The sequence below is a fragment of the Chaetomium tenue genome (assembly GCF_020726465.1).
Source record: "Chaetomium tenue strain MPI-SDFR-AT-0079 chromosome Unknown F5144scaffold_4, whole genome shotgun sequence".
In the NCBI taxonomy this organism is placed as follows: domain Eukaryota; kingdom Fungi; phylum Ascomycota; class Sordariomycetes; order Sordariales; family Chaetomiaceae; genus Chaetomium; species Chaetomium tenue.
In genome coordinates, this window is record NW_027117332.1 from 1,685,535 (window position 1) to 1,709,835 (window position 24,301).

General features: G+C 56.4%; 8 protein-coding genes across 8 annotated transcripts; 4 read left to right on the plus strand and 4 right to left on the minus strand.

The window, feature by feature from the left end:
* Nucleotides 1-58: 58 nt before the first annotated feature.
* F5144DRAFT_572210 (BAR domain-containing family protein) lies at nt 59-2,106 on the minus strand. The gene is made up of 6 exons (XM_066788872.1): nt 1,735-2,106; nt 1,584-1,665; nt 1,440-1,522; nt 764-1,376; nt 551-682; nt 59-457 (listed from the first exon to the last, which is right to left on the minus strand). Exons 1-6 carry the CDS (start codon nt 1,767-1,769, stop codon nt 422-424), a joined length of 981 nt encoding a protein of 326 aa, XP_066642932.1. The 5' UTR covers nt 1,770-2,106; the 3' UTR covers nt 59-421.
* On the minus strand, nt 2,079-4,435 carry F5144DRAFT_232376 (uncharacterized protein). Its single transcript, XM_066783243.1, has 3 exons — nt 4,239-4,435; nt 4,039-4,179; nt 2,079-3,987 (listed from the first exon to the last, which is right to left on the minus strand). Exons 1-3 carry the CDS (start codon nt 4,293-4,295, stop codon nt 2,170-2,172), a joined length of 2,016 nt encoding a protein of 671 aa, XP_066642933.1. The 5' UTR covers nt 4,296-4,435; the 3' UTR covers nt 2,079-2,169.
* A 662-nt stretch (nt 4,436-5,097) lies between these two features.
* F5144DRAFT_232268 (NAD binding domain of 6-phosphogluconate dehydrogenase-domain-containing protein) lies at nt 5,098-6,231 on the plus strand. Its single transcript, XM_066783242.1, has 2 exons — nt 5,098-5,277; nt 5,353-6,231. The coding sequence occupies exons 1-2, from the start codon at nt 5,233-5,235 to the stop codon at nt 6,205-6,207; spliced, it is 900 nt and encodes a 299-aa protein (XP_066642934.1). The 5' UTR covers nt 5,098-5,232; the 3' UTR covers nt 6,208-6,231.
* Nucleotides 6,232-6,628: 397 nt separating this feature from the next.
* On the plus strand, nt 6,629-6,986 carry F5144DRAFT_602578 (ATPase, V0 complex, subunit E1/e2; the record flags this gene model as incomplete). Its single annotated transcript, XM_066791220.1, has 3 exons — nt 6,629-6,639; nt 6,704-6,787; nt 6,854-6,986. The coding sequence occupies 3 exons, from the start codon at nt 6,629-6,631 to the stop codon at nt 6,984-6,986; spliced, it is 228 nt and encodes a 75-aa protein (XP_066642935.1).
* A 370-nt stretch (nt 6,987-7,356) lies between these two features.
* On the minus strand, nt 7,357-11,071 carry F5144DRAFT_490830 (Arv1-like family-domain-containing protein; the record flags this gene model as incomplete). Its single annotated transcript, XM_066785822.1, has 5 exons — nt 7,357-7,820; nt 7,886-8,054; nt 8,131-8,184; nt 8,245-8,464; nt 9,171-11,071. 5 exons carry the CDS (start codon nt 11,069-11,071, stop codon nt 7,357-7,359), a joined length of 2,808 nt encoding a protein of 935 aa, XP_066642936.1.
* Nucleotides 11,072-11,995: 924 nt separating this feature from the next.
* Nucleotides 11,996-16,198, plus strand: F5144DRAFT_232440 (uncharacterized protein). Its single transcript, XM_066783245.1, has 5 exons — nt 11,996-12,171; nt 12,231-12,271; nt 12,323-12,443; nt 12,505-15,590; nt 15,653-16,198. The coding sequence occupies exons 1-5, from the start codon at nt 12,145-12,147 to the stop codon at nt 15,915-15,917; spliced, it is 3,540 nt and encodes a 1,179-aa protein (XP_066642937.1). The 5' UTR covers nt 11,996-12,144; the 3' UTR covers nt 15,918-16,198.
* Nucleotides 16,199-16,526: 328 nt separating this feature from the next.
* F5144DRAFT_572227 (uncharacterized protein) lies at nt 16,527-18,791 on the minus strand. The gene is made up of 4 exons (XM_066788873.1): nt 17,652-18,791; nt 17,315-17,426; nt 17,079-17,193; nt 16,527-17,022 (listed from the first exon to the last, which is right to left on the minus strand). The coding sequence occupies exons 1-4, from the start codon at nt 18,588-18,590 to the stop codon at nt 16,785-16,787; spliced, it is 1,404 nt and encodes a 467-aa protein (XP_066642938.1). The 5' UTR covers nt 18,591-18,791; the 3' UTR covers nt 16,527-16,784.
* Nucleotides 18,792-22,551: 3,760 nt separating this feature from the next.
* Nucleotides 22,552-23,645, plus strand: F5144DRAFT_232535 (uncharacterized protein). The gene is made up of 2 exons (XM_066783247.1): nt 22,552-22,579; nt 22,649-23,645. Exon 2 carries the CDS (start codon nt 22,718-22,720, stop codon nt 23,348-23,350), a length of 633 nt encoding a protein of 210 aa, XP_066642939.1. The 5' UTR covers nt 22,552-22,579; nt 22,649-22,717; the 3' UTR covers nt 23,351-23,645.
* The last annotated feature ends 656 nt before the right edge of the window (nt 23,646-24,301 follow it).

Genomic DNA, 24,301 nt, shown 5'->3' on the forward strand with positions numbered 1-24,301 from the left:
GGCTAAGGCGGGGTAGACGCCTATCGTGGCGCGCACGCCGACCCCGCGGCGGTTATTGCTATCGGAATGAATCTTCGTTGTGCTCTTGGCTTCCTCTGGTTATAACAAGCACAGCAGTAGACAAAATGTGATATACACAGCGGGCTAAAATTGGGCTAAGATTGGGCGAGTCTGCATCTACAGCGATCACCTCCAAAATCGAGAAGGATAAGATAAAACGGCCCGGCCAGGTAAGAACAAAACCAACCACGCCGGGTCAACCAAACTGCGTATTTATAGATAGAAGAACAACCCCGCGGGGCCGTCCCCATACGACAGAACCCTTGTGAAAACAAACCCGACCTCGCACAGGATACCTTGCTATGGCTCGGCATCTCAGTCCGGCGCTGAATCCCCCCCGGTGTCCCCCGTCGCGCCCCGCTTAGGAGGCGCTCTCTCGGCTCTTGCGATAGCTCGCCTAGAGTGAGGAAAGCTGGCGTGTCAGCAACAATGGCCTTCTTCACTTGTCTCTCCCTTTTCAATGCAACGCGTAGGCCGAAGCGCGACTTGCCTCCTGTTCGACCTGCAGCCCATCGACGATGGGCGCCAACTCGCTCAGAATCTCGTGGGCCTTCTTGTGGAACTCCATTTGCGCCGCGATCAGCTCAGCCAGGTTGCGCAGCGGCTCGGGGGTGTCGAGGACCTGGACAGGCACATATCAGTCATCGAATCCCAGCAAATAAAGGGGGGAGGGGGGAGGGCGGGGGCGCAAAAGGAAACTTACATTCTTCATAACCCCCACGGCCTCCTCCGTCTGGGTAACAAACTCGTCCTCGGCCTTCTCGATCTCCTCCTGCGCCTCGGGGCTCAGCTCATGGTCATCATGGGGCTCCGCCGAGCGGGGCGACGCAGGCCCCGCACCAGCCATCTTCCAGGTGGTGCCCTTGACGCGGGCCTTGACGGCGTCGAGCGTAAGGCGGGCCTTCTCGACGGCGCGGCGGGCGCGCGTGGCGAACAGGATGTTGGTGTTGAGGGTGGTGTTCCAGCCGGCCAAGAAGCGGCTCTGGACCTGGGCGTCCTGGGCAAGGCGCGCCTCACCGACACGCTCCATCGCCAGCGCGTACTTCTCGAGCGCCGTCGCCAGCGGGTCCTCGCCCGCGCCCGTGTGCTGCTGGTGCAGCGTCTGGCTGCCCGCCAGCGAGGCCCGCGCCATGGCGTGGTGGAAGGTCTTGGGCTGCGGCTTGGCGCTGGGCGGGGCCGTGAGGGCGGCCTGTGCCTCGGCCGGGGAGGTGGCGCTCGACAGGAGCGTGACCTTCTCGCTGACGGTGCGGCCGAGGTCCTGGAAGGTCTCCTTGATGTTGGGCGGGTAGTCGTACGCCTCGTTCGAGTACTGGGAGCTGTTTCGAAGTCGTTAGCCCAACTTTGTGTATGCGAAACCGGGCACAAATCGGAAAACCCACGTCACAGCAAGCATCTTCGAGTGGACTGCCTTGAGCGCATCGACCCGCTTCTCGAGGTCAATGTAGTCGGGCGGGAGCTGGGTCTGTGGGTTCTGGTGTTAGCCGTTGCCTCTAAACCGGGGAAAATCTTCAAGTGTCGCGAACCTTGTCCTCGGCTTGACCGAGCTGCTCCTTTGTGTACTGAAAGGTACGCGAGGCAAATGGGGTGATTTGCCCACCCAGCGAGCTGCCTCGGTGTCAGTTATGTTGTTGTCCCTCGAATCGTCCATACCCCTCGATTATTGGGTATTCGTACGTGAGGCTTTTCTGGAATCCCTTGAACGCATCCATCTTGACGGTTCGTGGTAGGCTTGCGATCTATTGTTCAAAAATGCGCGACAACAAGCTTTCGTTGTTAACAAGTTGATGTGGAAGGGAAGGTTTCTGGTTGTGATGCAGTTTGGGTCTCTTCTGCCTTGCAAGCCGTTCGGGGGCCAAGCTGCAGGGAACAAAGCCCCCACACTTGAGACCTGCCAATCCCTGCTGCATCGAGGCAAACGCTTGGATGATTGGCCGCGTCATTATGCCTGGGGTGACCGCTTTCATCTGTCGTCAACACAGATGCTCAGCCACATGTGCAATTCCCTGCAGCACCCCCTTGCTTGGCAAACAACGGTTTCAGGTCACGATATTCATATGCTTGATTTTATGTATAGATTCAAGAGTCTCATCCCGCAAACATGCCTTTATCCTAATCCGCCGGTTTCGTATCCTCCCAAGACGGCACCACATTCCTACACACATCCTCGTAATCCCCCATGAGCTGCCGGCTCGTCGCTGCCTCCGGCGTTGTCCAAAACATGGCCCAGTTGCTCTCCGGCAGCTTCCTGACGCCGCACGACCTCTCAAAGTACCACTTGTTGACCGGATTGTTTTTCCTGCTCCGCCAGCACACCCCGCCGGGGAAACAATCACGCACCATGGCGTTGAACACGATGTCAGCCACGCCACCGGCGCCCTGGCTCTTCTTGAGTACCGCGAACTTGTCAAGGTAGGGGACCAACCGGCCAGTGGCGTGGGCCGTCGCCTCGTCCATGCCCAAGGGTCGCTCCCAGGTCAAAATGGCGCCTCCTTCGTATTCGCCCGCAATGATAATGCCTGCGAGGCTATCTTCGACCCGGCGCAGGTAGTGCTCGACGTCGAGCTTCCGGCCGAATGAGTCGTTGATGAGGTGGACGAGCCGCGGTAGGTCGATGCATGTATCTGTGAGTTTGAGTCGGCTCCCGCCTGGTTCAGGGGCTGTCCAACGCCCTGTGTGTGTATGAGGAAAGATTGTAACTGGTAGGCCCTTCTTTGCGAGGGTTGTAGTTGGCATTTGGCCCCGTGACCTTTCATCATTGCCCCTTGTGGGTTTAACCCTGCCGATGGGGAGAGAGGCAGAGTAGATCGGCCTGTCAGTGATCAAGTTGTGGATGATCGGATTCTGCCACCTCCTCGTCTTCACTTCGCCGGCAATTTGCCCGACGGTGGCCTCGTTCGCCGGGACGGGTCGGGCTCGTAGGTTTGCCGCCTCAGCCGGACTGGTGATAACGGCCGAGGCCGTCGAGGGGAGTATCGCCAGCGTTCTCTTGACAAGTTTCAGATTCCTTGCATGCCTGGCCTTGGGGTCGTTTGACGGGCCTGTGGTGCTCGCTTGTGGATCGGCTTGCCCTTGGGAAGTAAGGGCGGCCTGGAGTCTGTCGAACTCTTCTTCCAAGTTCACAAATACCCGTGCACCGTCTCCATGGCCGCTCGCCGGGATACCGCCGAGGGGGTCAATGACGATGATTCGATCCACCGAAGCGTTCCGCACATGGCCGCCCAAGCTGCTCTCAATCTCCCCCTCCGTCACGGTCTCCTTATCGAACTGCAGGCCCGAAAAGTAGTGCGCCAATGCAAAGACAATGTCGTCTGCGTCGGCCTTTGTAAACGCCAGAGTCTCTTCGCAGAGCGCACGAGGTGGTACGACAACAATATGGCCGTGTCTCAGGGGTGTGGTGAAGCCTCGTCCGAATCCGACAAAGAGATCCGTAGGGCGTACTAGAGACGTGTTTTCCGACACCCCCTTGGTCTTCCAGATGGTTGAGCTTACTAGCTCCGCCCCTGGAGAGCCGTGCCGGCCAATGGCTTGGATCATGCGGTCCGTTTGTTCAGAAGTGACTTCCTGTTGCTGTGTGCCATCGCGCTCCCCCAAGTCACAGTCGAGAACGATGACGCTCCGTAGACCGAGGTCCCGCAGTTGAGTAAGTGTCTTGGCTACGCCATCGTGCAGAGCGTCGTCCCAAGTTTGCGGGTGCATAAGCTTCACGATGGCAATATGCGGCACCTCGCTAGTATCCGCTGCGGAAACCTTCACGGGGCCCTGGACAAAGCGCGGAACATCGCTCTGGCCACGAAGCCCGTCCTGTAAGACAGTTGTAAAAGCTGGCGTCTTCTTTAGGCCCGAGCCGGTGGAGGAGCCAAAAGTCTGAATATACGCCTTGGCGTCACGTTTGGTAGCGGACGATTCAAGCACAGAGATTAGAAATTGCTGTCCACGGTTAGTAGGGTTCGAGGTACTTGATGTATTGGTGTCGCCAACCCTGTCCGACTCTCTTTTCTGTTTCCCCTCCGTAGCAGGCGGATGTCGATTCTCGGACGCACCACCAGCGCTCGCCCTTCCAGACCGAGCGCCATTCTCGGCAGTTGATAAGTGACACCCTTTCTCCCTGCGGATAGAAGCCTGATTGGACGTCAGACTAGATGCAATTGAGTTGAAAGAACAACAGATATCTGCCTCACCTGGGCCACTAAGGATGCTCTCTTCCAAACGCCACCACAGTTGGCGAACATTGCCATGTGAATTTTAAATGCGCGCAAGAAAGTTTCCCGGGGTCCCTTTGCGAGGTGACCCGGCTAATGAATCAGCTCTCAGATACAGGTGGCAAACATTACGTTTTGGTGACCGGAATGCAGGATGAAAAGAACGCGGTGATGGTGAGTCAAGGAAGGAAAGGAGAAAACCCACCGACTAACAAACCCTGGTTCTTTCACCTCACCAAGCAAAATTATCAGATCATCAGATAACAAATGGAAAGTGGAACTGACTGACATTCTTGGCAACCAGCGGCAACCAGGCACTGCCAGGAAGTCCAGAGTGGGCCAGCAAAGGTCCCGGTCGGCAAGGTCCCTCTTGACGGCAACTCACATTGAGAGAGGCACCTGTGATGCTTCCATGCTGGAGAGAACCCCGCAGGTGCAGCGGCGTTTCTTATCACCACAGGTTACGCAACCAGCAACCCCAAGAGCTGAAGTTTTCTGCCCCGCACTTGATTCAGGTTCCAAGTTATCCCGCGGTTCGATGATGGAATAATTTTGGAAACGGGAGGTAGTCAGCAGGGTCGCATTGTATAGTATAGATGACCCGGCGACAGGTGAGACGACGCAACTCAAAGCCAGCCACCCCAATCTGGGAAGGCAAGGCTCATTTTGATTCTCGTCAGAGAGGTGATTCCGACCTCGCATGGGCAACTCGCGGTTGCCATTTGTAAGCCTTTCCTTCCGATGTTGTTCCCAACGTTATGGTGAGAGGGGAAAGCGTTTCCCCGCGCGGTGGCCCGGTTCATTACCCGACTTATAAGAGAGAGAAGGCCCTTGATAAAACCTAGAAGTGCCACACAACGAACTCCCCAACACAACCACTTGTCGACACCATCTGCCCCATCCGCAACCTCCTGGTATTTTGAACATTTTGTAAGCACGGACTTTAGAAACCTACGTATTAATTCCCTTAAACATGGCCCCGAAAGTCTTGTGGATTGGCCTGGGGAACATGGGCCGGGTAAGTGCACAGATTGCCGACCATGCGAAGAAGGAGTTCTAACATGGCCAGGGGATGTGCAAAAACGTCGTACAGAAGGGAGATGTCGAACACCCCGTTCTTATTTACAACCGCACCAAGCAGAAGTCCGTCGAGTTCAGCGAGAAGTTTTCGGCTGGCCAGGTCGAAATTATTGACTCGGTCACTGCGGGCGTTGCCAAGGCCGACATCATCTTCACGATCCTCGCCAAGGACGATGTGGTGGAAAGCGTGGCAGCCGAGATCCTCGAAGCTGTCGACGTCAAGGGCAAGCTCTTCGTAGAGTGCTCCACCATCCATCCGGACACCACAGTACGCGTCGCCAAGCTCTTCCATGACCGCGGTGCCGAGTTCGTCGCCGCCCCGGTGTTTGGAGCGCCTGCCAAGGGCGAGATCGGGCAACTCATCGGTGTCCTCGCAGGCCCCAAGGCCTCGGTCCAAAAGGCTCGACAGTACTTCAAGGGTGTCATGGCCAAAAGCGAGATTGACATGAGCGACCAGCCCTATGAGAAAGCGCTCCAGCTGAAGCTGATCGGCAACACCTTCATCGCAAACATGGTCGAGCAGATTTCCGAGACCTTGGTCCTGTCGGAGAAGTCTGGGCTCGGAACACAATACATGCATGACTTAATTGAGAGTCTCTTCCCCGGTCCGTTTGCGGATTATTCGACTCGCATCCTGTCGGGGGCGTACCACCAGATGGACTACCCACTCTTTCCCGTTGACCTTGCAAGGAAGGACGCGAGGCATGCCCTTAGTCTGGCCAAGGCCTGTGGCGTGAGGATGAGGAACCTCGAGGTGGCGGATGCGCACCTGGCCGAGGTGAAGGAGCATGATGGGGCAAAGGGGGACATCGCCGGAATTTACGGCGCCATCCGGCAGGAGTCGGGGTTGAAGTATGAGAATAACTGATTGGTTAAATCGGTTTCGTGATGGAAGTCGGAGTTTGAAAGTATTACTTAGCCAGAGTCAGGATCGTACCTACCTATGCACCTATTGACACCTCTAACACCTCGATCAACTGCTGTTTTGCTGTTCGGAATTCCGAAGGATGAGGGAGGTGGGTTGAAATGTTGAAGTCGTAATGTTTTGTTCGTATGGTGTAAGGTAATCTTACGGGGTTAGTCGGATGACTAAGGGATGTCGCCAAGGTCCGCAGCTTGCCTTGTTGCTGCGGCGTGAGCTTCCGCCAACCTCCAACGCCGCGCAACCAACCATCGAACAAGCAACGCCGCTTCTCTCGGCCGCCAACAACCCGTTTCGCACTCAACAACACTACGTCCGCCGGGGTCAATCGAAGCAATCAGATCATTCCGCATAATAGACCGGCAAAATGGCCAACGGGTACGCGACAGCCCTGCACACCACCATAGAACCGTCCGCTCCTGGCTAACACCGAGTGTCGCAGGTGGAGTGTCATCATTGGCTTCGTGATAGTTGTTGCCATGGCGCTTGCAGCCTGGTTCTTCTCTCCCAAGGGCGAGAACCAAGTGTACGCTTCCCCTATAACCCCGCGCTAACCATTTGATGCTGTTGTACTGACTTCATCTCTCTCCAGGCTCTGGCGCTCCTCCATCATCCTCTCCATTGCCAGCTGCTTCCTCATGTGGGCTGTTACATTCCTCGCCCAGCTCCACCCGCTCATCGAGCCGCGACGGTCGGACCTACGCAAGGAGTACATCCACCACTGAGATGGATTTCCGGGGGGCGGCGAGAGGGACGACAAGACGGGCGCGAGGCGGGCGCGAGACGGGACCATATTCAGCGGCTTGTTGTACGAATACCCACGGCATTCCATACAGATGCGGGGCGGCGTTTTGGGCGCGAGGCGGGCATATAACGGGTTTTTGATATTTCACATTTGGGTTGGCTTTGGACTTGTACATCCAGCAGACAGCCCCCCTGAGAGAACAGAGGCGGGCCAATACAACAAAGTTGCATCGTGTCAAGAAGAACTCACTCATGTCATGGCGATGTTGCAGAATAGCTCGAACAAAAAACAAATACTTAACGCACAACGGGAACGGGAACACTCAAGCTCAAGCTCGCGCTGCGCGGCACCTAACCAACAGCCAGCCTGCCCGCCCATTCCCGCGCGTACATCAGCATCGCCACAAAAGCGCGCCCGTCCTCCGCAACCCCCGACTCGCCCGCCGAGTCCACCCCTTCCAGCCCAGCCGCCCACAGCACCGCACGACCCATCGCCCACCGACTGACCGCGCCGGCCATGGCCAGCAGCGCGGCCACGCCGTACCCGCAGTCCAGCAGGATCTTGAGCGCCTCCACGTTGTTGGCCACCACGGCCCACCCGAGCGACCGCGCCGCCGCGGGCACGTCGTACTCCCAGATCACCATCAGGATCGGGAATAGCTTGGTTGACGAGGACACCAGCAGGGCGGTGGACACCGAGTTGGGTCGTGAGTACCGCGGTAGTAGGCCTAGCGCGGCGAGTGGGGAGTAGCGTGAGGAGGTGAGGAAGCGGATGGAGGCGTGGAAGGCGATGGTGGAGAGCGTGCAGAGGATTACTGTGTGTGGTTAGTTAGTTGGTTTGTTTGGGATGATGTGTGATGTGTGTTGGGGGGAGGCGTACGGAAAAACATGTATTGGAAGACGATGGGCTGTTGGGCCAGTCGGCCAAAGTTATTTTCATTGTCGGTTATATCTGGGGGGTCGGCCGGGGCGGATTGCCGCTCGATACGTGCCCAGGTGAGATAGACGTCGAAGAGAAGGAGGAGAATGCCGAGGCGGATGATGGAGGACTAGGGGCGCTTGTTAGTTTCTCTCTCCGTCCTTGCTTGTGATATAGGGGTAATTGTGACATGCATAATGACGTACCGCAAACTGGTCCTCCTCCTTCATCAATGTGTTGTGTAGTAAATGCCTATACACCTAATCCCCCTATTGTGTTAGTCCCCTTGCCCTGTGTCGCAATTCCGACTGCTGCCGTACCTGTGGCTTGATCAAGACCAGATCGATAAACAACACCACGAAATCGTGCTCGACGTATTTGTCGCAGAAGCGGCCGCAGTTCTTGCATACTGTCAGACGGATGTTGTGCCCTCCCGACTTGTCGCCGCCGCCCTCGCGCCAAAGTGTCTTGACGGGGTGCCGACATTCTATACAAATCGGCATTGTGACGGTCGTGGCATTTCGCGGCGCGGGACGTTCGCTCGGAGTGGGTCGAGTGCGGTCGGTCTTGGGGCGGAATGTGCGTGTGCGGTTGGTAAATTGGATGGTGTATTCGTAAAACGAGGTACGCCGGCGCAAACGGGAGAGTGTTGTGAAGGTGTCGCGGTCGCAGCCCGTGATTCCGACTTTCGGGTGAGGCGATAAGGTTCCTTATCGGCGACGCATCACAAGCCGCCAAAGGCGGCTATTCTTGGCAAAGCAACAAGGTTCCGTTCGGTATTAGAGATCACTTTGCTGATAAAATTATAGTTTAACAAACTCGACAGCTACGTATTATATGCCTCGATGCAGAATTTCCCACCTGAACTTAAAGTCTGTTTTGTCTCTGATATTAGTTTCGTGTATCAAGGAGACACATATAACATTACAAATTCAAGAGTTCATCCGAAAGAAGGGCTATATCAGACGAGACAAAACCCAAGCTGCCATACCATGATCTAATTGCCTGCTTCTATATACAAAAAAAGAGGGCATGGCCGCGGCCAACATCGCCACCGCTAAAACAATACAACGCCTGCACCGCAATGCTAAGATACCCCACAGCAACAATTCATATCAGTCGCCATACGACCACCATCTGTAGATAAACAGCGTCCCCATATCTCCCTCCCACCCCCTAATCCGACTTCTTATCCAGCCCAACCCCAGGGCCACCCCTCCCCCTCCCCCTCACCCCCGGCGTCCACTGGCCCGGCCTGCTCCCCGAAGCCGACGTCGAACCAGACGGCGAGCTAAGCAAGCCCCCCACATCCCTCGGCGCCCCATCATACCTCCCATCATCACTGCCCGTATCCGCCAGCTCGATCAGATCGCCGCCACCACCCACCTCGGGCAGCCCCACGCCGCCGCCGCCGCCGCCGCCCGTCCTACCCCTGGGGCCGAGAACCGGCGTAAGCGGCACGCCCTGCCTCGCGCGCTCAAAGGCGCCTCTGAGCCAGGTCTCAACGGTAGCCGCGGCCTTGTCCAGGCCGGTGCCCTGCTGGTGCTGCGGGTGCTGGGTGGTGGGCGAGGTGGCGTCGCGGCCGTCCTCGAAGGGGCTCTCGGCGATGGCGACCGAGGGGTTGTCGGCGGCGCGCAGGAAGCCGAAGCGCGCCATCTCGGAGCCCATGACCGACATGGAGGGGAGCGAGTCGATGTTGAGCCCGGGTAGGTGCTTGTTGGTCCACGTGTTGAAGTAGTCGCGCTCCGGTCCGGGGGCGCGCACGTTACGCCCCATGGAGCCGACCCCCCCGGGTCGACGCATCCAGGCTGGGCGGGGGTCGTCGGTGCTGGCGCTGGTGCCGCTGCCGGTGCTGTTTATGCGGCCCCGGTTGGCGGGGGAGGTGGTGGTGCTGTTGGACGGGCGTCGGGATGTGAGGAGGCTGGGGCGGCGGGAAGAACTGCTTCCGGGGCTGTCGGCGGCCGATTCGGAGGCCGTGGTGTTGGGGAGATCCATCGAGGCTCGGGGGGTGGAGACCGCTGAGACGCTTTTCTTCCGGCGCGGGGGGAAATAACCAAGGGCTTTTCGGGGAACCCGTGCGACCTCGATCGGGTGTGGGTGCGAGTCTATTGACACCCACCTTACGCGGGTCCACGGCCTGTCGTTGTCGCCGGCCTGATTCTGGTCTGACGACTGCCCGTTTGGGGGGTTCGAGAAAAAGTCCCGTTTTTGTTGATCGTCTCGGCCGAAGGGGTCGGTTCCATCTGGTGTCCGGGCCAGTAGGTCGACTCGTGACGATGGGTTGGCTGGCGGATCGCAAGGTCGGCCCCTCACCTCACATGCATCCACCGGCATTGCCAACCACTTCCGCACCTGGATATTATCCCGCGACCACAGCCCGTTGGCCTTCCGAAATGCGTCCTCCCGACACCTGTACTTCAGCACGATACCTGCATAGGTGTCTGTGGCCTGTACGTGATGGATGTAGGCCAAATATGCTTCCGTCTCCTGATTCTGCGAGGTGTTCCTCAGGTCCTCATCCGAGCTTCGTTTCTTAAACCTCCTCGCGACGTCCAACCCTCCGTTAACACCCTCGTGACTTTCCAACACGCTTGCCGTGCGCATAGCTTTCAAGGTGGCCTCCCTCTCTGCGCGTGATCCAGCAGCAATGTCGCCTGCACTCGGTCTTCCCTCGTTTGGGGGCTGCGGACCCCAGGTCTCATTCCTATTCTCCACCCGGTAGCTGGACTGCCTGGTTGGCTTCCTTGCTCTGCTTCCATCCCTGCTGCCCGGGCGATGCAATTCACCGCCAACCCCCGGTCCCCCGCCTGTGAGTAGCGATGACGCCAATTCCTGGACGGAGGCCCAGCTCGAGGTCCACGAGCCGTCGAGAAGTCCGCGGCCGGCACCAGGACTCTTTCCACGGGCTGTGCTATGCACAACATCGATCCCAGCATTGTTCCTCCCTGTAACAGAGCCAATATGCGCTGACGGTATAGGCGAAGCGCCCCGACTGGGGGTTCGACTCGGGCTCGAGAATGCCGAAGGAGACCCGGTACCGTCTTGTGTGGTAAGAAGGCGACGGTTGCGTGGGCGAATAGAGGCTGCGTCCGACTCTCGTGAAGTGGGCAAAAGGGTACTCGAGGAGGAGGTCCGCGAGGGAATCATTGCCTCGGGCATCCTCCCAAACGGGCCCGGGGCCTCGACGCACGACGATGGCGACTAGAACGGATTGGCATCAGATCGTGGCCGTTTCGATAATATGCTGGTGCACTTTTATTTGCAGATCTGCGCTGCGCCGGCTATATGGGTTGGTCGGATAGCTGTTTAGTCCTCGCCGACTTAGCAGAGGTTGGGATGTTCGTTGTGGCGATGGCCTGTCTTGAACAGGAGTGTTCGGCCGGCTTGCACAGCAATCGCAAAATAGAGGCGGCTAAGCGTTGCTGATCAGGGGCGGGCGCATCCGGGAAACTGGGCCACCGTATGTATTGGGCTGAAATGCACGCAAAGCATTAAATATCAAGATGCGTTCGAGGGTTCCAGCCTGTCATGGAGGGACAAGGCCGACGTACGTCTCCCCTCCGAGTGCCCGGTTCCAAGTTGGGGGCAACGGTCGGGAACCCCTGCCCAGGCCGCTTCTTCTGACAAGGTGGCCAATGGCCGCCCAGTAACCTGAACAAGCGCTGCTGATGCAACTTCAAACTGCCCGATTCAGGGTAATATTCTAGTGCGGTGATTTCAAGGTGACAGAAATAGAAAAAAGCTGGATTTGAACCTAGATAACACTAGTTTTGGGAATAAAAGATTGTGTCAAAAAATCACAATGCAAGAGCAATTTTAGGGTGAGAATAGAAGAAACGCGGACCCAACACCATCGCATACAAAACTCCCGAGCCTGGCATGTTTGGGATTACGATCCTCGGATGAATGCGATTGTCGGGGTGGAGCAAGTGGGTTGACATTCCACATCGAGCGGAAATGTATCAATACCGTAAGATACGTACCAGTCCGATAAATACCACACGATTGCGGGTGGCTTTGAGACCAGCGCACAGGCCCGCATGCTGCGGGGCGACAACCAAGCAAAGTAAACAAATACCGAAGCTGCAAGGAGGGGTGCCGCGTGTCTTGGAAATCGGTTTTGCGACTTTACGCGCCATCTTAACCCCCCATACCCCCCATACCCCCCCAGGCCGATCGACAACCAACAAGATAAAGGGGGCTTTTTCGACAACGCCGCCATGAGGGTGACGGAACTAATCATCGACGTAGGCGCAGACGGACCCTTCCTCTTTTTTTCCCGGCAGCAACTGACCCACGCAAACAGGGCTTCAAGTCGTACGCCGTGCGTACCGTGATATCAGGATGGTACTATGGGACAACTCTGAGGGGTTGAAAGGCTGCTGACGATTAGTACAGGGACGAGAGCTTCAACTCGATCACCGGCCTCAATGGCAGTGGCAAGTCCAACATCCTGGATGCCATCTGCTTCGTCCTCGGCATCACCAACATGTCCACAGTCCGCGCTCAGAATCTACAGGTGAGATAGAAATTCGGGAATCTCTAAAGCCCCGAGCTGACTCTCCCGTTTCTGCCGACAGGACCTGATCTACAAACGCGGACAAGCAGGCGTCACCAAGGCTAGCGTCACCATCGTGTTCGACAACAAGGACAAGAGGCGTTCGCCCATCGGGTTCGAGGAATATACAACCATTAGTGTGACCCGCCAGATCGTTCTCGGCGGGACGACAAAATACCTGATTAATGGTCACCGAGCACAGCAGCAGACCGTCCAGAACCTGTTCCAATCGGTCCAGCTCAACATCAACAACCCGAACTTCCTGATCATGCAGGGTCGCATCACCAAAGTGCTGAACATGAAGGCCGTCGAAATCCTGGCTATGATTGAGGAGGCAGCAGGGACGAGGATGTTCGAGGATAGGAGGGACAAGGCGATCAAGACGATGGGGAAAAAGGAAATGAAACTCCAGGAAATCACAGAACTGCTCCGCGACGAAATCGAACCGAAGCTCGAGAAACTCCGGACTGAGAAGCGCGCCTTCCTCGACTTTCAGCAAACGCAAAATGATCTCGAGCGGTTGACCAGGGTTGTTGTCGCCCACGACTACGTCCGGTGCCAGGAAAAGCTGGAGCAGTCCGCCTCGGATCTCGAAGCGAAGAAGCAGCGTGAGAAGGATTTGGAGGAATCGGCCACACGCCTCAAGAGCGAAATTTCGCATTTAGAGGAAGATGTGAAGAGGGTCAAGGAGCAGAGGGACAAGGAACTACGGAAGGGCGGCAAGGCGCAAGCCCTCGAGGATGCGGTAAAGAAGCATTCCAACGAGCTGGTCCGCCTGGCTACCGTTGCCGATCTCAAACGCAGCAGCATGGCGGAGGAGCAGGAGAGGAGGACAGGTTGCGAGAAGACCGTTGCCGAGTTGGAGGCAACCCTGAAGGAGAAGACCAAGGCGTACGAAAAAATCAAGGCCAAGTACGACTCTGCGAAAGAAGCGGCCGAAAAGCAGGCTCAGGAGGCGGAGTCAAAAGAAGAACTGCTCCAGACCCTGCAAACCGGTGTCGCATCCAAGGAAGGCCAGGAGAACGGGTACCAGGGACAGCTACAAGACGCCAGGAACCGAGTCACAGCAGCTGTGACAGAGCAAGAGCAGGCCAAGATCAAAATGGCTCACCTTGAAAAGCGGATAAAGGAAGAAGAGCCGCGCGCGGTGAGGGCGAAAGACCAGAACGCCGGGCTTCTCAAAGATCTCGAGGGGCTCAAGCATCAAGCCCAGAGGTTAGAGAAGGAGCTCGGCAAGCTTGGGTTTCAACCTGGCACGGAACAGGAGATGTATAAGCAAGAGAGCCAACTCCAACAAACCATCCGAAATCTGCGGCAAGAATCCGATGCTCTCAAGCGCAAGGTAGCCAACATCGACTTCAACTATGCCGACCCCGTGCCCAATTTTGACCGGTCGAAGGTCAAGGGTTTGGTAGCTCAGCTGTTCTCTCTCGACAAACAGTTCACACAAGCAGCTACGGCGCTTGAAATCTGCGCGGGCGGGCGGCTATACAACGTTGTTGTGGACACAGAAGTCACCGGCACCCAGCTCTTGCAAGGAGGAAGACTGCGAAAGCGGGTAACCATTATTCCCCTCAACAAGATCTCCACCTTCAGGGCATCGGCGCAAACCGTTGCCACCGCTCAAAGGGTCGCACCAGGGAAGGTTGATCTGGCACTGTCCCTTGTCGGCTATGACAACGAGGTTTCGGCGGCCATGGAGTATGTTTTTGGCAATACTCTAGTGTGCGCAGATGGCGAGACAGCCAAGCGGGTTACCTTCGACCCCAACGTACGGATGCGAAGTATCACGCTAGAAGGCGATGCCTACGACCCCTCGGGTACACTCTCTGGTGGCAGTGCGCCGAATTCAAGCGGTGTGCTGGTCACGTTGCAAAAGCTCAATGAGCTTACAAGGCAGTTAAGGGAGGCCGAGGCATCGCTCGGCCAGTTGCAATCCCAAATCGCGCGAGAGAAGTCCAGGCTTGACCAGGCGAAGAAGATAAAGCAGGAACTCGATCTCAAGTCGCACGAGATCAAGCTTGCTGAGGAACAGATTGGCGGCAACTCCTCCTCATCTATTCTTCAAGAGGTACAGAAGATGAAGGAAACGATTGTGCAACTCAAGGAGTCGGTCGTGGAGGCTAAGAAACGGCAAGCTGAGGCTAGCGCCGATGTCAAGAGGATCGAGAAGGACATGAAGGACTTCGACAACAACAAGGACGCCAAGCTCGTTGAGCTGCAGGCTTCGGTTGATAAACTCCGCGCCGCCGTCGAGAGGATGACGGCGTCGAATAAGGGTCTCCAAAAAGAGCTCCAGAACGCACAGCTCGACTCGGAGCAGGTGTCTGGCGACCTGGCCGCGGCACGCGAACAACTGCAAGAGATTGACCTCGCCCTCAAGGCGCAGAAGGAGGAGGTCGAGGAGCTCATCAAGAAGCAGCAGGAGATCAAGGAGACGCACGACACCGCGCAGGCGCAGCTCGAAGAGGAGCGCACCAAGCTCCACGTTTACGACGACGAGCTACGTGCCCTTGAGCAAGCTATGCGGTCCAAGAACGCACGTATCACCGAGGAGGGCCTAGAGAAGCAAAAGCTCGGCCATCAGGTTGAGAAGTTTAACAAGGAGCAGCAGGCTGCGGCGCAGAGCGTGTCCCGCATGGAGCAGGAACACGAGTGGATCGCCGACGCGCGAGACCAGTTCGGACGCACGGGGACGCCATATGACTACAAGGGCCAAAACATCGCCGAGTGTAAGGCGACGCACAAGAACCTGCTGGAGCGCAGCCAGGGCTTGCGCAAGAAGATCAACCCCAAGGTCATGAACATGATCGACAGCGTCGAGAAGAAGGAGGTCTCGCTCAAGCACATGATGCGCACCGTCATCCGCGACAAGCGCAAGATCGAGGAGACCATCATCAGCCTGGACGACTACAAGAAGAAGGCGCTGCATGAGACATGGGAGAAGGTGAACGGCGATTTCGGTCAGATCTTTGCCGAGCTGCTCCCGGGCAGCTTCGCCAAGCTGGATCCTCCTGAAGGCAAAACCATCTCGGATGGCCTAGAGGTCAAGGTGTCCCTGGGCAAAGTCTGGAAACAGTCCCTCACCGAGCTGAGCGGCGGTCAACGGTAAGCTCCCCCCCACCTATTTTATTTTCAAACCCCCCGCTAACAAACCTCCTTCCCTACAGCTCCCTAATCGCCCTCTCCCTGATCATGGCGCTGCTCCAGTTCAAGCCGGCGCCCATGTACATCCTGGACGAGGTGGACGCGGCGCTGGACCTGTCGCACACGCAGAACATCGGCCGCCTCATCAAGACGCGCTTCAAGGGCTCCCAGTTCATCGTCGTCTCCCTCAAGGACGGCATGTTCCAGAACGCGAACCGCATCTTCCGCACCCGCTTCAGCGAGGGGACGAGTATGGTCCAGGCGCTTACGCCGGCGGATTTGAGGTGATCTGTTTTTGCTTTTTTGTACCGTGTGTGTGTTTGTGGGGTGCGGAAGGGGGGGGTTGACTGGTTGGGTGGTTTCATGGGAGAAGGGGCTGTTGGAGTTGGGTTGGATTGGTAAAGGGGCAGGTGGAAGGATACATCTGGTTTAGGCTGTTTGTCGGTGTCTGCAAGACACTTGGTGTGAGGTGCTTGCCGACGGGATGTGTTATGACGTTGTCACGAACACGACTCTAGCTATGACGACTGCGTTTGGGTAGTGGGTTGGCTGTCTAGTGTATTTGGTCTATTCCCCGTGTCTCTATATTGCACCATGCATTGATGTACGCGAGTATGCGAAGCTTGAAGGGGACCCTGCCTTATGGCATTGCCCCATGGCCCCCTCTCGTGCCCACCCAGCTCAAGTACCAGCCTGTGCTCGCTCTGTGCGTAGGGTGGGCTATTCTTAAGAAAGAATGGGAGCAATCACTTTCGCCCTCGAACAACAGCGCTTGTTTTCAAATTGGTCGAAGCACTAGATAGTAATTTAGAAGACTCCTGTACGTGTGCCAATTTCTTTTGTTCTTTTTCTCTCTCTACTTCCCCGGTAAATCCAGAAACATGGTTTATTTTGGTTGCTTGACTGACAATACAAAACCATTCAAGGATTAAATTATAGCATCCCGCTACCTGCAATGGTTCATTTATACCCCCAAACCTATTTTGGGAAGATATTGCTCCGATTATATGAGATATATATACAGCCACCCTTTCCCCAGCCTACACAAACCACCCATGCTATAACCCCCGCCAGCCACGGCGATCCCCTCAGATTACTTCCACCACTGCTAGCACTAACAATAGTCCTTCTACCACGCGCCGGCGCGGCCCAAGTCTATTGTGGGATGTACACATGCTCACCTCGCTCAAGGACTTCAACCGACATTCCAACCTCGACCCAGCTCTCCATATCCTCGGACGAGCTAGTCTTGGAAAATAAGGGCGTGACCTGCATACCCAGGCAACCCATGTGTTTTGCGCCTTCGTCAACCTCTCTGAACTTTCTCAAGGCCTTGTCTGGCTGCACGGGGTGCCGAGAACCAGTGTCCTGGTCGACATTAGGCAGCTTGCAGCTAGGAGGTTGTCAGTGCTGTAGACAAGCGACGATCCAAGATGCGGGTGAACTCACCGGACGGTTCGGCAAGACACATGGAACTCCGAAGCGTCACGCTTACTGCTGGGTCCTGGGTTCAACCGGATCTTCTTCCACGTCTCTTCGTCATAGGGGCTTTCATCGCCGTCCACTATCTAAGCGTCAGCCACGGTGGGGTAGGAGATACGGCTGTACGTAGTAGTAGAAAGGGTTCACGATGCCAGGTACGGCACGTCTCCGATCGCAGCACCTTCAACGTATACCGTGCTTACCTATGATATTAGCCCGGAACCTCCTTGGGTCCAGCTCCCGGAGGCCCTCGTCCTTTTCGATTTTGGTCTCGAAATCCCGAACGCTGGTCAGGTTCAAGAGATGCAGCGGATACTGTGCACACGACCATCCACAGTTAGCCATCAAACCCGTTCCTCTCCACGAATACTTCCCAAGGCCAAGAAAGTACGCAGCATCCACCCCCCTACACCGTGTCGCACACATCATACACAGAGAAACCGCACAAGAAACGCAGGGAAACCACAGCACAGCACCAAAGCACAGCACCACCAACAACAATACCAACAAACCAAAAAAAAAAAAAGCAAAACCACTCACCGCATCCTGAAACCCCGTCACCGGCTGATACCCGACCTCCCCCCTCCCCGGCGCACACCGATAAACCTCCCTCAACCTCCCCGGATCCACGCGAAACAGCCCCAACCGATTGCTCACCCCCAAATACAGCGCCAACTCCTCCGGCACCTCGACCCCCATCTCCAGCGCGCGCACCCGATCCCGCCACACCACGACCTCCTCCCCCTCGCCATACCCGCGCGCCGCGATCTCCTCCGCGCTCGGATACGCCACGGGCAGCACGAACTCGCGCTCGGGCTGCGCGCGCCACCCCCGCGTGAGCTTCGCGCCTGCCCAGGCGAGGAGGCCGCGCAGGCCGCGCTCGCGCCAGGGGAAGCGGATGAGGAGGAAGGGTGCGGATGTTGATGGGGCTGTGCCGATGCGGGTTTTGAGGGGGTCGGGGAGAAAGAGGTCGACTTGGATGGTGGCGAGGAGCGGGAATTGGCGTTGCGTGATGAAGTGCCAGGTGTGGGCTTCTTTTTCGGGGTGGTTGTCCTGGTCATGGTCCTTGCAGGTGGGGGGGAGGGCGAGGGGAAAGGGGCTCTTGAGCTGGGCGAAGGTGTAGATGCGGTCGAATTCGAGGCCGGTGGGTAGGACCTTGCTCTGGCGGACCTCGATGCCGCGGCAGGATTTGAGGGGGTAGATGAAGAGGCTGCGGATTGTGGGGGTTGAGTTGTCGTTGTTGCTGCTGTTGTTGTTGTTGTTGTTGTTGTCCTTGGAGTGGTGTCCTTTTAGGCCGGATTCTGATGGGCCGAGGCCGACTTGGGTGTGTGTCTCAAGGAGGGCATCGCGTTTGGATGGGGGCACCGGCGGGAAGTAGAGGAGGATGGGTAAGAAAAAGGCAAAGATGGTGATGAGAAGTATGAAGGCGCTCGAGGCATCGATTGCCGGACCGCGCGGCGGCACGGTGCTCCCGTCCATTGGCGATTTGATTCTTCCCGTGTTGGTGCGACTGCGGCCGCGGTTATCTTTGTGAGTGGTTACCGGCCTGGAACGGCAAGCGAGCTTGACCTGTCACCAAAGCTGGAATGGCGAGGTCGTGTTTCAGATTGTGAAGCATTCGGTGGATCGTACGGCTCATACAGAAAATGGCGTAAATTCGCAAGCGAAAATATGTGAAGTTACACAAAAGTACAGCCGGACTGTATAAATTACGTAACTAGGCCACTTACACATCTAGCCTCGCTACCGGGGACGGAGCCCTGTATTCTACATACGTACTACGGAAAATTGAGTGATGATGAGGGTCTAAAGAAAAGCAGTTTATTGAGGGGAGAAAACGGGTTCTCAAAGGATGTGTGAACTGTAAAGGAAAATAAAAATTTGCGCAAGAAGGAATCAACGAAGACTGAAATGGGAAAGCACCTACCAGGGATGATGAGTTCAACCTACAAAGTAACTATCAATTATCAAATGGCGAAAACAAGCTCTTCCGTCCCGCAATCCGGCATCCGCTGGTACTGGCACTGTGATGCAATGACCGACGTTGCATTGGCGTGACTGAGCTTTTTAACGTCTAGGTATGTACTTGCCCATTTCTGGATTTGTTGTTGGACGACTTGAGTTAACAAGGTCAGGTCTTTTGGAAACGTCAACAACTCCCAGCGATAGCAATCGATTAGAGGAACAACAACCTAGTCTCGATCCCCTGAGAACTCGGACTGTCATCCCCGGAAGTGTTCCGCGGCTGAAGGATCCCAACCTACATATCAGTTCTGTCAAGTTGAAACGACGCCACTCAGAAATGTGTACATGGGCGTTGACGTCCATGTAAAAACCACCCCCAAGACTACTGCAGTGCAGCATGCACCTCAAGAACTTCCGGCGGATGTGGCCCCCAATTGATCCGGCAAATTTGGCGTAGGGCTGCGTGGATTGGCCTTTAGCCCCGCCGACCCGATTTGTTGCCGCGCGCGATCTGCCACAACAAATGGAGGTGATTGGGGGTTTTCTTGTCTTGGGTTTTCCGGACCGGGCCCGAACCAGCGCCTCCCAAGCGCCACGCCCGGGATGCCGTCCCGAAGAAGCGGCCGGAGCCGTCAATCACAGCGCGCCGGGGAGGGCGAATGCTTGGGCCGGGTGCACGGGCATATGTGTGATGTGTTATTAATTCCCCGACCACTTTGTATGTATGCGTGGTTCTAGTAGCGTTATCTGCACAAGAGTGCGTGACGCAGGCTTCATGTGCTTTTCTACTTCCGGCGTGCGTCGGTGGCCCGGCCACTAGTGCGTGAAGGTGCAACGGCGGCAGCAGTCAGCAGAGAGGCAGAGACGGGTGAGCTGCAACCACATTCCCGATGGGGAGGTAGCGCACACACGGGAGCGACTTGCAGGCCGGCCAAAAACGGGTCGCTTCTCCCGTCTCATTGGTACCAGGCAACTGTAGCATTACATGTGAGTGACAGCCGGGATACCACAGTGGTGAGATGATACCCGACGGCACGGAGCTCGGGGTATTGAGGCGGTCAGGCCAGAAATGAGATTGTTGCTTCGTCAACCTCCGTTAAGTTGAGATGGCGACGTGGTTTTCGGCTCTTTGACTGTATGTAAGAAAAGGACCCTCGCTCCTTCGTACACTAAGTGCGTTTGCTGCTGTGTGTATTATAGGCAGGGGAATATGCTATGCAGACATCTGGGGAGCAAGCCGAGGGTGGGGACGATGAATGCTGCCATCCGCCTCACATTCAGCTTTCGGGCCAAGCTTGAATTGGTGAATGGTTTGGACTTCCGTGACCCCCGGAATTCGCCATGGCCAGGTCTGCTCAGGTCATCATGACCGATCGTCTGGGTCTGGGGGACCCAACAAAGAGCTGATGATGGACCGCGGGTGTGTCGCCCGATTCAGACGCACACGCGTCGTGGCCGAGATGAGGCCATATTAACCAAGCTCCGCCATAGCACATCTTTTGCCAATCTTGCAGCGGCAAGGAATTTTCGGTGACGACCGCACTGGAGCGTGTACCTATATATCCTTCGTTCGTGTAAGTAAGAGAGGTCCGTTAGACGGCCCGTAGCGGGGACACCGTTGGTATTAACGTAGGCCCACGCCCATAAAGGTCTTGTTGTGGTGGAACCGGCATCGCCGACCACAACCTGCCCGGTCCCGGCAGTCGAAGAGTGAACCAGCCGGTAGGTGGTTCTGGATATCATCTGTAATACCCCAGGGGCCATGTCAGGATAAGGGTGGAAGGAATACCGAAGGCGGGGATCTCGCCATGTTCGACTCGGCCACCCTGTCGGCTTGCAATGAATAGCAAGCTCTGGAATGACGTATATTGGTCATACAACGTGCGTCTTGGATACAATCTGATCCACAAGGTCCCTGCGCTGCGCGAGGTTGAGGATGAAGGTTCATGGAAGAGAGATTGTCGCCGACACGACCCGAGATTGCATTAATGCATCCCGGCGTCTTAAGTGATCACATGCGCTGGCTGATGTGCCTCCACAGAGGTATCGATACGCAAGAGGAGTCGGATATGCTCGTGTTGAAGCTCAACATAGCGTCGTTGAGAGGGCTCGGTGAGGCAGACCTCGACAGATTCGTGTGCTGCGCATCGAAGGCTGAGCGCAGTGGACCCTGCAGATTCATGCGATCCAGTTTAAGATGCCGCTAGTGAAGCGGCCCCTGAGCCTGGGAGCCGGGCCGGCGTGGCACAGCCGCTCCGCTCATCGCCGTTGGAGGAAGTTCGGCCGTGAGCGTGGTCCCCGCGGGGGCTGCCACCAACAGAAGATCACCACTCCCGGAGTCCGGGTTTGGTGTTGCATGAATTTGGCCCATTCCCAACAGCCAATATTAATTTCGATCTGTTCATTCCAGCAGCAACTAGAAGCCCGATGGAAATTCTCTTTTGTCAACTCATTCCCGAGGAAACGGGCACTGCCTCGGCAGGGGTCTGTGAGACATGCCTGTTCAACCAGGATATGCAGCATTCTCCCCCGCGTGGGTCTCGAAAATGCGACGATGCTTTCGAATCATTGACGATTGGCGATTGGGATTGCCTGTGAGCCTGTGTCGATGACTTGATGTTGACACACACACAGCGTGAGTCAGAACGGAAGGGGTTGATCCCATCCTTGAAATCCCTGATAGAGGTATTCGTACCTACATACCTGGTAGGTAATTCACTTTACAGAAGATGCAACAGTGTAACAACTGACGACTTTTGTTGGTGGAAGACCGGGGTCTTGGATAACTCACGGATGACCATGCCGTGATTGGCAAGGGAAACAGGTTAAACTGAATTGCACGTGCCAATAATGATTGCCGTCAAAGTATTGCCCTCATAACATTATTTGCCTGGCTTATAGGCAGGGTTTAGGGGAGCTCTTTCCGCCGATATGGAGCTCTTGCTGCAAGAGATGGAAGATTTCCCCCCAACGCCGCTTCCCTCCCAATCCTAATCAGTCACGTACCAAGGTCTTCCATCTTTCCTCCCTGTTAATTGACGCAATGGAACTTCTCCGGGTCCGTAATTGCGTCCCTTTTCATGTCGATCCTCGACCGTATTACGCGCCAATACAATGGTGAAGCGCCGAAGAAAAAAAAAACCAAGCGACTCGAGATCTGACTTGGCCAAGCAAGATGCAATGGAGGGTCCGACGATGGCCCGTCTGACGATAACGCCACACCACACCCACCCAACGCAATTCCACTCCCACCGAGGTCAACTGTTCGTCCACCATACTTGGCAACCCATGAACAACGGGAAAGATGGCTGGAAGCTGCAAGTTGGAGGCACCTCCCTTGCTAATCCCGGCTCGCTGCCCCGGCTGACGTTGAAATGAATTTGGCAAGATGATGGGCAATCTGGGCAACTGGGACGTGGATGCGACATCGATCGTCTTGACCCAGGGTTGCCATGTACACAGTACGAAGTCTGAGAAGTCATCGCGGGAGGTGAGGGGTTGAGGTGTGTACTGCCGTGTATACGTACACACATAAGAATTGAAAGTGTAGTATTTCTGACAATGCAGCTTAGGCCCTCAGCTGCGGGCTTGTGTGACACACACCTAAATCTCCGCGGCGCGTTACTGGTCGATAGCAGGCAATGTCCTCGAGGTCGGCGGGGAAATACTGTGAGATCTGTACGGCGCCGGCACGACGGTTGGAGCGGCGCCTCCTCCCTCGCTGCATCCTGACATCTTGCACAGTTCGGGATCGGATCGCTCTCACCATTGCCGCGGACCAGGCCTGTGCCAGCTTCACTTCCCTGGACAATGGACATCGACCCTGGCAGGGCTTGGGAGTGCAGGCCCGATGTTCGCGGGCCCTGCATCGGACTGGCTGCTTACGGATTGGCGCGCTTTCCAGTTGCATGGGTGTGATGTCAACCCAGGAGCTCCAACCAGGGCTGGAAGCCGGCGGCGCTTGCCCGAAAGATCACCGTGCGCGCCGACGATACGGCTCCTTCTGGAAAGGAGAGGACACAGATGGCATCTTGGCTCCGCGGGCGCCGTCTCCTCCAGCATGGAAGCCATGTGTTTGGCACATGTGGCCTGGCGCACCATCGGGGCCATGTCTCAGTCAAGCACACAAGGTTCCACCGGAATGGCGCCCAGGTGGAGCAGGACGCTGGCAGGGGATCCAGCTCTCGACCCCGGCAAACCCCCAGCAACCAGCACCCATGCGAGGTACCAACGGCCGTTGTGGAACGGTTCTCGCGCCGCGGCACATCAGATGAACCGTCAACCTCAGCCGCCGCGCGCCGATCAAACTCTCGAAGCAGTTCGAGTTCTACCGTTAGTTAAGCATGTCTCTGATGCTTCTTGGCTTGACTACCTTATGTCCATGCAGCGTGCGTCACTGCAAGAAATAACTAGCTAGCTGCTTTCAAACCGCGTCGCGGCCTGGGCACGCAGGTGCTTTTGTGGGCGCGTTGCATTGCTGCTCTTTTCTGCTCTGCCGTTCCCACGCAGCTCAATGAGACTTTTGGGGTACATCTAGCAACCCTTGTCAGGCGAATTGCGCTACTCAACTAGCCTCCCATTGCCACATGCAGAAACTTCTGCCGCCTTGGACCGGAACCCTTCCAGGGGTCCTAGCCTTGGAGAAGCTCACTCTGCCCTGGGATCTCGGAGTATCGACTACACATAACTACACAGTAGCAAGCTGGCAAGATCCAGATCACCTTCGAGCCCGGGCCCCATTTAGGACGGAATGCGGAAAACAAGCCGCGAGAGCCTCAAGCAGGTGGACCCACGAGTCCAGCAGGTGCAGTTCCAGGGGCGCTCACTGATTATCGTGATTACCTCTTGGAAACCTACACAGTAATGTTGATGGCTCACCACATTAAGCGGGGCGTGGAATATGAACGCCCGCTGGCTTTGCGTTATCATGGCGTTGATCTTGAGGAACCTACTGTGTACCTTGGTTTCGCTGAAGCGTACCAAGACTCGAGCAATGAATCCGGGGAGGTTCAATGGCCTGTGGCAGCTAGACGCGCACCAAGCAATGGACTTGGACCAGGGGCCGCCATTGACTGGGCACCCCCACCAGTACGCCGGCCCGGGGTCAAGCTAATCCTAGACGACACGCCCCGGCGTTAGAGTTGGGTCTCTGCTGTCGACTGATCGACTAATAAGATCGAGCTGAATGATCTCTCACCCGCTTTCTTACTCGCCCTTCTAACATC

Excerpts from the sequence above, each read along its gene's own strand:
- F5144DRAFT_572210 (XM_066788872.1), bottom strand. The coding sequence starts at position 1,769 with ATGGATGCGTTCAAGGGATTCCAGAAAAGCCTCAC. Across the intron at positions 1,523-1,583 it reads TCGGTCAAGCCGAGGACAAG|ACCCAGCTCCCGCCCGACTA; the intron begins GTTCGCGACACT and ends CAGAACCCACAG. Across the intron at positions 1,377-1,439 it reads TCGAAGATGCTTGCTGTGAC|CTCCCAGTACTCGAACGAGG; the intron begins GTGGGTTTTCCG and ends ACTTCGAAACAG.
- F5144DRAFT_232376 (XM_066783243.1), bottom strand. The coding sequence starts at position 4,295 with ATGGCAATGTTCGCCAACTGTGGTGGCGTTTGGAAGAGAGCATCCTTA. Across the intron at positions 4,180-4,238 it reads GAGCATCCTTAGTGGCCCAG|GCTTCTATCCGCAGGGAGAA; the intron begins GTGAGGCAGATA and ends ACGTCCAATCAG. Across the intron at positions 3,988-4,038 it reads AGAAAAGAGAGTCGGACAGG|CAATTTCTAATCTCTGTGCT; the intron begins GTTGGCGACACC and ends AACCGTGGACAG.
- F5144DRAFT_232268 (XM_066783242.1), top strand. The coding sequence starts at position 5,233 with ATGGCCCCGAAAGTCTTGTGGATTGGCCTGGGGAACATGGGCCGG. Across the intron at positions 5,278-5,352 it reads GCCTGGGGAACATGGGCCGG|AAGGGAGATGTCGAACACCC; the intron begins GTAAGTGCACAG and ends AACGTCGTACAG.
- F5144DRAFT_232440 (XM_066783245.1), top strand. The coding sequence starts at position 12,145 with ATGAGGGTGACGGAACTAATCATCGAC. Across the intron at positions 12,172-12,230 it reads TGACGGAACTAATCATCGAC|GGCTTCAAGTCGTACGCCGT; the intron begins GTAGGCGCAGAC and ends CCACGCAAACAG. Across the intron at positions 12,272-12,322 it reads CGTACCGTGATATCAGGATG|GGACGAGAGCTTCAACTCGA; the intron begins GTACTATGGGAC and ends CGATTAGTACAG.
- F5144DRAFT_572227 (XM_066788873.1), bottom strand. The coding sequence starts at position 18,590 with ATGGACGGGAGCACCGTGCCGCCGCGCGGTCCGGCAATCGATGCCTCG. Across the intron at positions 17,427-17,651 it reads TGACGGGGTTTCAGGATGCG|TATCCGCTGCATCTCTTGAA; the intron begins GTGAGTGGTTTT and ends TCGTGTGCACAG. Across the intron at positions 17,023-17,078 it reads GTGTCTTGCCGAACCGTCCG|CTGCAAGCTGCCTAATGTCG; the intron begins GTGAGTTCACCC and ends ACAACCTCCTAG.
- F5144DRAFT_232535 (XM_066783247.1), top strand. The coding sequence starts at position 22,718 with ATGTCCTCGAGGTCGGCGGGGAAATACTGTGAGATCTGTACGGCGCCG.